Source organism: Parasteatoda tepidariorum, chromosome 10 (assembly GCF_982258835.1).
Source record: "Parasteatoda tepidariorum strain Cologne lab strain chromosome 10, Ptep-v5.0, whole genome shotgun sequence".
NCBI classification, from domain to species: domain Eukaryota; kingdom Metazoa; phylum Arthropoda; class Arachnida; order Araneae; family Theridiidae; genus Parasteatoda; species Parasteatoda tepidariorum.
Genome location: NC_141764.1, coordinates 29,622,526 through 29,635,367, shown reverse-complemented (window position 1 = coordinate 29,635,367; position 12,842 = coordinate 29,622,526). Strand labels below are relative to the sequence as shown.

Genomic DNA, 12,842 nt, shown 5'->3' with positions numbered 1-12,842 from the left:
TTAAAAATATTTTGTCTACTTAAATATGAAGATCAGATTATGTGGATAAAATTATGTTTCTATATTTTTTGAATAGATTTAATTCGCAAAAATATGTTCTTTAAGAAAATAAAATTCCTAACTAATAATAAGGATTAAGATAACACATCTGTAGATATTTCATCATAAAACCAAGGTTATTATAGAAAAAAATCCTTCTAATCTTCAATTTTTTAAGATCAAAATCTTCCTTTTTAAATTTAATGATCTAGTTTTTTTTCCATGCTTTGCGGTTTGCCACGAGTTTTGAAACCACAAATAAAGCAAATTAAAGCCTGGTTCTTGCAAGAAATGCGATCCTCATTAAAATTAATTAGGACTGAGCCAGAACAGCATCAGGCTTTAAATCAAGTATTTCCACCGCATCATTAGAAAAAAAATCTTGCAAGATTTCTCAACTTACCTTGAACCGTTAATTGGATATTCATTGAATCTTCGCCGTAATCATTTACAGCTGTACAGGTAAATAACGCTGAATCTTTTCTTTCAGCTTTTTCAATTATTATTTTACTTCTGTCACCATCTAATAGTTCTTCTTGGGTTATTCGATACCTGAAATTTTTTAAAAGAAGTTCCATATTTTAAGTTAGATAAATTGTAAACATGCAAAAAATAAATTAAATATAAAGTTACATATCAATGAAGGTATAGAAGGAAAAATTGGTAATTCCCATTATTAAAACATATGTAGCGAATTTCTAATTGTGATAATTTATTCATTTTATTAAAATAAGCATTTAAGATGATAATTTTTAACTTTAAATATTAGTTATAAACATTGCTACTAACAAATATGAATGATTTCTTTGACAAACATACTACTATCAGTTTCAAAAACCAATTATTGTTTTTCTGATTAAAAAATTTCAACATAGTAATAATATCCAACAAAGAATGGGGTATACTTTGTGCTATGTAGACTTGAAATTTGTTTAAGGTCAATAAAGCATAAATGAAAGAACACAAATGGGCATACTATAATTTCCGTTCCATAAATAAGAACACAGTGCCTAAACGTCAAGTAAAGATAGGAAAATAAAGAGGCAAACACGAGTAAAGTGGTGTGACTAATATGGACAAAAGAACAAGTTTGAAAAAGGTAATGACAGATTAAGAAAGCAATTACAATTTCGTGTTGATTTATAAGTTTGCTATTTGGTAGGCTTATTGTTTTAAATCTAACCTGAATTTCATGATTCTAGGAAAAAAGGTACCGGAGAAAAAGGTCCCCGGAAAAAAAGGTCCCGGTAAAAAAGGTACCTGTGTAGGGAAAATTCTGTAGGGGAAAATATTTGAAATGAGAAGATTAGATTGAAGCGCTTTTTGCTGTTCCGTGCATGTATTTTTTTTTCGTGTCGCGCGTTTTCAACTAATTAAAAAGGACCAATACTTTCACCTCCAATCACGAATAAACATCCAACACATAAATCCTACCAACTTCCCCGATTGGCTACTTTAAGCCTCACATTAGCAACTTCTTCACAAAATATAATTTAAAATAGTAAATAACACATTTTTTCACTTAGAAAAATTACAAAAAAAAGCAAAACATTATTGAAAAATTTAAATTGTATCTTCCCGCTTTAAAAAATAATCAAAGAAGAATAAATAAATGAAATAAAATTTAAAAAAAAAGCGTAATACAACCAGCCCAGCCCATAAGTCCCCCCCCTTACCTTCTCCTTACCTCAATGATCTAATCTGAATTATTACAGATAAAAAAAAAATATTCATTGAAACAGCGAGAAGCATTCATGCTGCCCAGAAAGCGAGAGGGGAAATATCCCTACAGATTTTCCCTATGGAGGTACCTTTTTTACCGGGACCTTTTTTTCCAGGGACCCTTTTTTCCGTACCTTTTTTTCCAGGGACCTTTTTTTCCGTCTACCGAATTCCAGAAAAATTATAGATTCAGCATTGAGACCAAAATGCTTCCGTAGAAGACATGATTTGTGAAACTGTTATTGGCATTATAGGGGATGGAAACTATAAGCATGTCATGGTTAGCCAAATAGCAAAAGTACTCTAACACATGCTACGTTTATCTTGCAGAAGCTATTTTACGAGTGGAAAAAGGGAATGCCATGAATAACTTTTGATCTAATGATTAGTCTATCACGTACTAGGATTACACTTTAATAATTCTAGGGTCTAACCTTAAATATGCAAATTAATTAGTGCAGGCTATATTTAAGTTACAGTCGGACTTCTATTTAACGAACTTCCATTTTACGAATTTCTCTATTTCGCGAATTTTTTCGTGGAACCAAGAATGTGGAAATTTCTTCGTAAAATAACTTCCAAATAGTGCAGTGAATTTTCTATTTAACGATTTTTTTTAAAATCTACTTTCCCTATTTTCCAAAATATTTGAGACAATTATGAACTTTTTAATGCATTTTATGGGGGAAATGACTGTGAATTGATTTTTGCATCCACTTTTAGAGAAAGCAGTAAAATTCCTTTACCTTTTTGTTTGCATTTCATACAGAAAATGGAACACCTCTAGAAAAGGAGGGAATGAGCAGGGAAGATAAAGGGGATCTTTGAAGGTTGATTATGACTTCAACAAAAAATCACGGTTGACGTCAGAAATTTGTGAAAAATAGATTCAAAAGTTGGATAAACTTATGATTGCAGATCATCGCAATAATGCTCTAATTTTGCCCTGCCCATTCGAAGGAAATCAACAAAAAGCTGAAAAACAAAAGCATTACAGTTTTTTTCTTGCCTCTAAACACTAAATCGAAGTTACAGCCAATGGATCAAGGGGTGATTAAAAACTTTAAACTGCACTGCCGCAAAAAAATTGTACGAAAAGTTATCACTGCGCTTGAAATAAGCAATCTATGCCAATTATCAATTTGCGAGAAAGCATAACAGAAATTTCTAAAGCAAGGAACTATGATGTTATAGATTGTACCATTCATAACAGTTTTGCTAAAGCTGGATTCTTTGTCAACGCTGAGAATTTGGAAAGTACGGAGGATGAGGATGACATTTCTTTATAAGAACTTAAAAAATATGGGTACAGCTAAGAGAGAACCGCGTAATTAATGATGATGTACTGATTAATGATTTTCTTTCCATTGATTCTGAAGCTGAAACCACCGAAACATTAACTGAATTGGATATTTTGGACGGTGTGAAAAATAAAAACAATACTGCCATAAATTATGAGGAAGGCGAAGGAGACGAAGAAATTAGCAAACCTTCATATGATGAAATGTTTAAATCATTTGAAACAATTCGACGTGGATTGAAGTTTGAGGAGAATAAACGGAAGGAGTTTTTGGTGCATTACAAAAATGCGAGACCTCTATTATGAGAAAAAGTATATGTTAGGATTATAAGTTATGAATAAATATAAAAAATAACGTGGTTTCTCTGAATAAACATACTTTTATTTTGGTGGATTCGGAGACTTGACTATAAAAATATGACCGGGTTGCCGCAATTAGGAAAACCTTTTCTCGATGCTTTAGACCAGAGAGAGGACAAAAGTTAGGACCACTTGACGTTAATTTTACTTTCTGCGTATTTCTCTATATCTAGGGAAATTTTTAAACAAATTAAGAAGTTTTTGAACATAATTATCAAAGTAGTTCACCGGAACATAATTGCATGTCTTCATGTAATTTTAAATAGATAATACAAAATTCGGACGAAATCGTTTGAATTGCTCTTGAGATATTAAATATTGCACGCCCTTTCTTTATTAAGGGTATAAAACTTTCAAACTCTCTTTTGCATTAACTATACTATTGGGATCCTGTTTTCCAGATTGGAGCTACTTCCCTTATTTTAAGGGGGCCAAAAATCAGAATACGTCGAAAAAAAAGTATATTTATAGAGAGAAACCACGTTTTTTGTCTGAGGCAGACTGATCATTAAGTCCAAGTACGTGGTAATCCGATGATTAGATCAAAAGGTACTCAGAGTATTCCTATTCTTTTGAGCATTGTACCGGAATATAAGAAAAATATTAATGGCGTAAAATATTTTAAAGGCAGTAATGAAACTTAGAGGACCTTAAGACTAAATTTATTATTGGAATAGAATGCACCCAATTAAGGAAATTTTAAATATCCAATCTTTAGATAGGAAGCACACAAGCTTCTGACCACTTCACATTCAATTGTCTGAACTCAATGTTTGAATAAGAAGGAAAAATAATAACCCAAGAAAATAATTCAAAATATCTGTTTTATCGGATTTTTTTGTGATACTTCAACATTTCTATCTGATCTGCATTGCCGCACCCGAGTGTATATCACTCAAAAACAACGGCATCTCTCATCAGTATGGGATTCTTTGGTAACATCTTTGTTAAAATATTTTGTTATTTGAGTAGAATATTTTACTTTTTAATTTTTTTTTAGGGAAATTTTTTTTAAACAACTTGTTTTACTTTAATTTCTACTTTACGTGCACTATAAAGTCATAAAGTGAGGAATTTCATTGCAAATACAAGTGATGTTGTCAGCTGCCGTGTCTCAAACAATTATATTTTCTTTATTTTGAAAAATGCTCAGAGTAAAGTTTATAAAAGCTTGTTTGAGAAAACAAGCTTTTTTTTTAAAAAAAAAGTAAATAAAATACCTTGGTTCAGAGAATGGTTCTATAATGGCTCCCTGTTTTCGCCAAATAAAATTCATAGGTCTATTCCCATAGCAGCTGCATTCGATAATGGTTTTTTCACCTCGTCTTGTTCCAATTACCTTAAATTTAAATTGGAATTGGGGAGCACCTGTAATAGCAAAAGAAAAAAAAAGTTGGGAATTTTCACTAATTAATTTTATCAGAATGGTAATAATAATAAAAGAGTTTGTTTACCTCAGATTTTACATAGTTTACTAATTAAAATAACTAAAACACTTACTTTAAATCTAAGTCTAAATGACAATGTTTACTTAGAAAAATTCAATTAGTAAGCAAATCGAAATTCTTAACATATAGTACTTCTTGATCATACTTAAACTATTAATTTTATTAGAAAAAATTCTCAATAACACACGTTGACGTCAGATTTGTGTGATAAAAATAAATAATTTTATCTAAAAGCTTTTTGAAAATGCGCAGGAGAATAGTTTGAAAACATTGTCCCCTTTATAATTTGCCGAAAATAAAAAAGTTATTTAAATAATTAAAAATATACTTACTATGTACTGTTAATTTCACAACTGTACTTAATCCAACATCTACTCCATTATTTGCTTCACATAGATAGTATCCTTCATCCGATGGTTCAATACTTTGAAAGTTAAGTGAACCATTCACCAAAATATGAATATGGGAGCTACTCACAATAGTCTTAAACTGTTCAGGGGGATGTTCTGAAATATATTTAAAAAAAAGTATTACTATTTTGCTCAATTTTTTTAAAAATTAAATAATTTGCATTAATCAGAAAAAGTCATCTTTCTATTTATCGATATAAATATACCATTTAAAAAAAATATGTATTGTTGTTGTTGTTGTCATCGGTCATTAACGCAGAAGTCATGCGATTGTTTTTGTTTCCCAGTGGCGCCATCTATGACCGAGAATTCGACTTCTGCTACACCCATACGTCACACTCGTTTATAGGACTGACCCATTCATCCACAGATCATTAATATGGCCTGGACCAAAGAACGATCAATCTCCTATTATGTACCCCCATAGGTATAATTTGTTATGGGAGCATGGAGGACTTTGTAACCCAGCAGATTTGATGTCTACGAGTCAGCTTTTACTACGCGGGGAGTATTCGGCCGGCTGGATTATTATGATTTTTTATTCGACAATTTTAAAACTTTTTCACATTATAGTGATCCTATATTAAACGTACAATTTAAATTAATGTTATGGTAATCATATATGCAATTTTCATCTAGTAATTTAATTACATGAAAAGTAATCCACCTAAATTTCAATTTCTCAATCACTGTATCTCTCGACAAAACAAATATGTACAAAGTACATTGCAAAAACTTTGATTTGAATACATGTGCGGATTATTTGTAGAATAAAATATGAACTAACGATTTGTTTATATAACATTATCTTAATTCACCCTTAAAAGAAACAAAAAAACTCTTATTATAATTCTAACCTATTCTACTAATTTGGATTACTATCTAATATTTTTTAGCTCATTTTTTTCTTTAAATTTTATGATGGATGTTTCAATAGAATTTTATTCTTTTTTCAAATTTAAAGAAGATAACATCTCCAGGAAAATATTCATAATTCATAACATTGTGTGGAAATTTAAAAAAAATGCGTTTTCTTACAAAACCACGCTTTTAAATGCTATACGATTACTGAAAATCTATTGGGCAGATCAAAAAAGGGCAAGGGCTTTCAACGAGTCGTTTTAATTTTTTTCAAGAATATCTGTAGATATAATTGTGGAACTCAAATTTTACACTGTAAATTAATTACTTCATTTATAAATTTAAAACAGAATAAGATTGTTATTTATACATTTTTCTTTTGCTCAAACTGAATTTTTAATAAGATATAAACCATACATCTATTTTACTGTTATACCGAATACAAAACGATACAAATTTATTTCACATTCTCAAAGACTATATTTGAGCGAGTTTGCAGAGAATTTGCATCTCAATTCACAACGATACAATTGAATATAGGATGTAGAAACTTTATTGGACAAATAGGAAAGCACCAGAGTAAATATAAGGAAAATTTTTACTCAGAAGGTACAGAAGTATTCAAACTTCGTAACTGTATTTCACAATTTCAAACACTGGAAGAAAATATAAAGAAATATATCTCCTAATTACTTAGTTCTGTATGAAATATAAGATTTTTTTTATATGGTAGCTTATATATTTCTACGCAAAAGTAACTAACTCTATAAATTGAAAAAAACATTTTTGCTTTTTAAAAAGATATTTTTTTTTTCTTTTGTTAAAAAACCCCGTTAAGTTATGCAATTTTATTTTTCTAAATTATTCGAGAACTTTAGAAAGATTGTGACAGTAGATTAACTTAAGAAACAGTGAAGAAGAGAGTGGGCCATATATTGCAAAATAATTAAACGGGTGATAGAGATTTGCAGATCTTGCCATTTAAAAGCACCTATAGAGGAAATAAAGGCAGTGTATAGTCTTTATATTATTATTAACGTAAAAACGTTTAAGCTAAATTGATTTTTATTTTTTGATTAGCTGGGTGCCAAAATTTTCGACTTTGTAAATTTTTGTTCTCGTTTTAGACATTTCCCTATGAATCTTGGTTGCATCAACTGCAATCCCTAATATACGCCCATAGAGCTTTTAAAGAAGTTGAAATACTTATTGCAGGGGATTATAGGGAGTCGTTATGGAGACATCTTCAGAGGAAGGCATTGGCCCACATTTGGCAGTGTGGTCAACTATGATGATGATGATGCTTCTTATAGTGGTTTGCTTTAAGTTCTGCTTTTTTGCAAGTTTCTTTTACCAGTTTATCTCAAAACTTGACCAGTGATCATCATTGTTCTTGATCAGATTGAAATTTTTATCAGATAAGAAAAAGGTAAATCAAATTTTCATAAATTCACTAAAATATTATAGTTACTTGGAACTTTTATCCACCCATATTTTTTATTGTTTTAATACTGTAATATAAATTAATAAATGCTGTACGAAAATTTTATAAACAAAAAAAAATTAGTAATCAGTACAATTAATATCATTATAGAATCTGATTTCTGTACCTGTCGCTTTTTTCCAACGGATATGAGGTTGAGGTACTCCATCAGCCTGGCAATTTATTTTTGCGGGGCGTCCAGACACAGCAGTTAAATCACTTGGTTCCAAAATCCATCGCGGAGGAACTTAATTTAAAAACAAGTTAAATTTAAATTACAAGATATAAATAGATAACTCAATTAAATAGCCAATACAAGTGTTTTCTTATATATATTACTAACCTTTCACAGTAAGAAAAGCGCTGTAAGATCCAGTAGCAACGTCATTCGTTGATTCACATGTATAATTTCCGTTATGTTTGTATTCTAGATTACGGATGGTCAATGTTGTAACGTGTCCATCCTGGGCGTATAATACCGCTACATCTAGTTCTTCTTCGTGCAGAACTTGACCATCTTTAAGCCATCTTGTGGCCAATGGACCATCACCGGAATCAACAATACAAGTCACGGCTGTCAGCATTCCTTCGTGAAGGTCGTCCTTGAAAGAAAAACTAGCTACTTTTGGACCAGCTAAAATACAGAACAGAATCCTTTTAAAAAAATCTCATTTATAATTTTAAAGGTTTACTTATTTATTTATTTTTTTTTTATTTATGCGGTCGGGAAAACTATTTTGAGTAGAAGTATACAAAAATAATTTTTTGTTGTTATTTTACGTACACACTTAATTGACAATCATTACATTAATTAGTTTTCAAGAATTATAAATATTGCCCAGTTTTTTTTAAAATGTGAAAAAATTAAAAGATTCCCAAGTTTTAAATCCCTAAGACTTTTATTTTAGCATATCAAAAAGAAAAAAAAAAGCATTTCTGATCACTGCTAGAAATTTGTGCAATAATTTGCTTACATATGAATATTTTCTAATTATAAAATCGAAAGAAGCAAAATTTTAAAAAACATTGTATGCAAAGATATAATGCTTCTAAAATTTTTTAGTTAGTTTCAACGCTGACTCAATGCCCAGCTTTAATTAATCTATCATGCCGATTCCAAACATTGTTTATTTCAAAGTCCTTTCTCTAATATAAAAAAAAATCCTTAGGGATATAAGTAATATGCAAAACACCAAAAAAGCATATCCGTGTAAAAAATAAATAAATAAAAGAATAAATTTAAAATTATTTTTTGTGGGTAAATCCACAGCCCCTTTTGCTTGCGTATAACTTCGTTAATATTGACAGAAAAACGAATTTTTTTCCCTATGTTTGGAATTGCTTGAAGTTTAAATATAAGCAATAGCTTTTTTTTTCACTGTATTCAATTTTAAATAATGTGGCCCCTTAACGCATTCACTGACTTTCCTGCACCAGCAATTGTTCCTATCAGGACACCACACTCTGGCTGGCGCAAGGTGGAAAGTAAACATGTTGATATGATGGAGTAATAAACACGTTCGCCTATACATTAACATAGAAAAAGCTATAAAAACAAATAAATAAAATAAAAATATTGCGCCTTTCTCCTAACCGTAACACTAATTATACTTTTAAGCCTAAATTACTTTGCGCATGTGCAGTATTAGAGTTAAGGTCCGTGCGCCTTTCTTCCCCATTCTTGTAATCTATTAATTACATAAAACATCAATTATTTCAGTTTCTTGCTATCTTCCAATTACAAACTATTAAATATACAGTAAAATGTTTTATCAGTTGGGACTAAGGTCCTTACGTTAAAGATCGAAACTCCGAGAAAGTTCTTAAAATTACATTTAGATAACTTCCTTTCTCAGTTTTTCAAAGCTCAAGACACCAAATTGTTGAAAGGCATAATTACGAACATTTCGTGCTCTTTCAAAGGACACTGAAAATTGAAGAAAAAAAATGACCCAAAACAGGGAATCAAAGAAAAAGGGCATTTGTTTTGTATTTTTTAAGAAGAATAGAAGAAAACGCATGATTCGGTTAATTTGACAATACTGTTAATCGGTTTCCAGATAAACGGAACTGTACTATATTTATAACGTAGTAGCTAAACGAATTGTTGCCCTTGTTCTGAAAAACTCGATTGCAATGTATCTAACTAACTATATTATAATTATTATAAATACTCTAATTATATATTTATGTTCATTAAAACTGCAATATTAGATTTAGTACCTAACATATTATTTCCACTATCGATTTTTTTTGATTGCTGTGTCCTAAAAATGTTTAGACTTGTTGAAATGGAAACGTTCAGCATTGATTCGCAAAGTTCCATATTGAGAACACATATCGGTACTACTAAAAGTTATTTAGGTGAAGATGACAATAAAGAACAGATGGTCACCTACTTCGGACAGATATTCGAAATGTTCGAGAAACAGGAATTCCTTGGCCTGTTGTGACCTCACAGCTGTAACGACCATCATCTAATCGATGTCTTACTCCTTCAATAACCATTGTACCGTTAGGGTACACACGTTGCCTTTGATTTATTGGCAGTAGTCTTCCTTCTGAAAATAAATGCTGCCTTCAGATTTTGTGATTTAAGATAGTTTGTCAGATAGTTTGTCTGGCTTATTTCTTTCGTTAAATAGGGACAAAGTTCTCAATTTTAAATTTTCGAAAGTGAATAAATAATGATATTTATTAATTAAAATGTAGGATGAATTGTTAAAGATTTGTCTGACATTCTCTTTTAATTAAAATGTTTTATAAATGCATTGCTCATTTTTTTTTTTTTGCAAGTTTTACATGAGAAGGAATTACATCTCTGCGAAATTCGAAAAAAAAATAAATATTTTATTACCAATAACTATATTTAGTACATATTAATAAACACATATTAATACTAATAATTAATGCATATTAATATATATAATTCTAAAATTATGGTCTTCGGCAGCAGTCTGCCCAACCAACTAAAGTTGACTGAGAAGAATTTTTTTTAACTTTACGGTTTATTAACCTTTTACAACTGGTAAGATTAGAAAATCATGAATACAAAATAAGCAACTAACCGTTTACAACTAGCATGGATTTAAAACCGTAAAAAAGAAATGTAACTGGACATAGGAGCTAGGGTTTTTGTTCAATAATAGACATTGGAGTTAGGTTCTGGTTGGGTTGTATTTTATCAAATGAACTGCTTAATGTGGTTTAATTAGTTTATCCGGTTGTTTCACATAACTTAAGAGATGGGGAATAATAGATTTTATTATGTTAAACCTTATAGTGCCGCCATCTATGTTTGAATGAGAGTATTGTATTCTAATTGTAAGGGGTCACTAATCGGGGAGATTCGGACTCTGGAAACTCGTGATGATTGAAGGGAACAGATAAAATATTGCAGTGGGACTTGAACCCCTGTTTTGTCTGTCATGAGAATGACAGATTAGCCCTCTCAGCTATAATATATACCCAGCTGCAAGGAACTAAGCAATTTCGTTAGGTGGGATAGTTGGTGTTATTAAATTCTGGTCGTTTCACCGTATTAGGTGAAAGCAGTTAATAAACGTTTTTTTCACAGTTAGTAGTTTGGATACCAGCTTATTTATAGTTATTTTACTTTATAGTTATATTATAGTTATATTACATTTATAGTTATATTACTTTCTATATTGTAAAAAAACAATTAATTAAATTGTTATTTATCTTTTTTTCTAAGATATTTGTAACAGTTTATATACATATTCCATCAAAGCTATGCTTTTAAATTGGATTATTGTGGTTCAATTTTTATTCACCTCTTCAGCTGTTATATTTTTTTCTTTAAAAATTAATGTTTAGTTAGAGATTAAAAACTCACAACGCAATGATTATCACCCGTAAATTTTTTTTTTCAATTAATAAACTTAAATGAATTTGCCGAGCAAAGAAACTAGAAAATAGGAAAAAAATATTAAAAATGAGTGGTTTTAAAATTCAAACAGTCCATTTCAGTACTTCTTAAAAGAATTGAATTCAAATATTCTCAAGCATTTTTTTTAAAGAAAGTCATATCATTTCGAATGTTTAATGACTCACTTTGAAAATATTAAAACAGACCAGAAACATGACATTAAACAAGTTTTATTATAAAGAAAATAAAACACCGAAACATCATTAAATTTATAAAGAACCGGAAGGCAACTTTTGAGCGTTAGTACACATTTGACTTAAGAAAGAGTTTTTTAAGAAATTATTTTTATCAAGATATTTCTGTCTAAAATAATGAGCATGAAGCACAAGAAAAATTGTGTAGGTTTTTAGCTACGGACATTTTTCTTTTAGAAGTTATGGCATTTCTAGTGTGCTTTGAGAATTCTTTTTCAAAAATGTTGCCATCCAGTATTTTTTCCTTCCAAAGTGTAGACATTAGAAAGTCATGGATCAAGATGTTTCAATTCTCTAATGATCATTTTCTTTTTACTAACGAATAGATTATGATATATCAAGATAGTTAAAAAATAACTTTCTGTTTAAATATTTTAAAAGCTTCAGACTAATGCAATGACTTTAAAAGAAGGAAGGTATTATTTAAAAGAATTCTTTTTAAATCATTCATAAAATGAACATAATAAATTTCATGGGGTATATCGTTTCTCATTATGTATTGCCTTAACATATAAGTTACATATAAGTAACATATAACATCAACATAAATGTATTAGTGTGGAAACATTTGTACCAGCTAAAACCCCAATCAAGGATACAAAAATTAAAAATTGTTCATCTATTCAAAAATGTAAGTTTGATTACGCTTTGATGAAAAATGCTTTTAATTACTAAGTTCTTTTTTGTTTATAAATATTGCAAAAATAAAGTGATTTTATTATGTAAATTATATCTGCTTTATATGACGTACTTTGTATTTATTTTAGGATCAACACTTTTTATTTCAACGTTTCTTACGTAAATATTGCTGCTTATTTAAGGGATTTTTTAAGATTTTTCACTATTATACATTATTAAGTAATTGAATATCTTTAATTTAAATATTAAATCGTTTTGCAAGTTATTGTTTGTAATTACAAAAAATTCTTTATCTTAAATTTTCTAGAGTAACATTGTTATGCTAAAATCTTTCTGCACATCAGCTCTGAGGCACTTAAAAGCTTATTCACTTTCATAAACTTATTCACTTTTAGCACCACAAAAAATTATTTTATTGAATAAAATATCATTTTATA

At 29.6% G+C, this 12,842-nt stretch overlaps 1 protein-coding gene across 1 annotated transcript in view; it reads right to left on the bottom strand.

The window, feature by feature from the left end:
- The window catches only part of LOC107448733 (cell adhesion molecule Dscam1), a 90,251-nt gene that overhangs the window by 21,682 nt on the left and 55,727 nt on the right, over positions 1-12,842 (bottom strand). Inside the window, exons 8-13 of the mRNA XM_087154057.1 lie at positions 10,023-10,184; positions 7,967-8,257; positions 7,751-7,870; positions 5,202-5,375; positions 4,642-4,789; positions 443-591 (exon numbers count right to left, since the gene is read on the bottom strand). Of these exons, the coding sequence (XP_087010183.1) occupies positions 443-591; positions 4,642-4,789; positions 5,202-5,375; positions 7,751-7,870; positions 7,967-8,257; positions 10,023-10,184 (1,044 nt within the window). The remainder of the gene's footprint in view (positions 1-442; positions 592-4,641; positions 4,790-5,201; positions 5,376-7,750; positions 7,871-7,966; positions 8,258-10,022; positions 10,185-12,842) is intronic.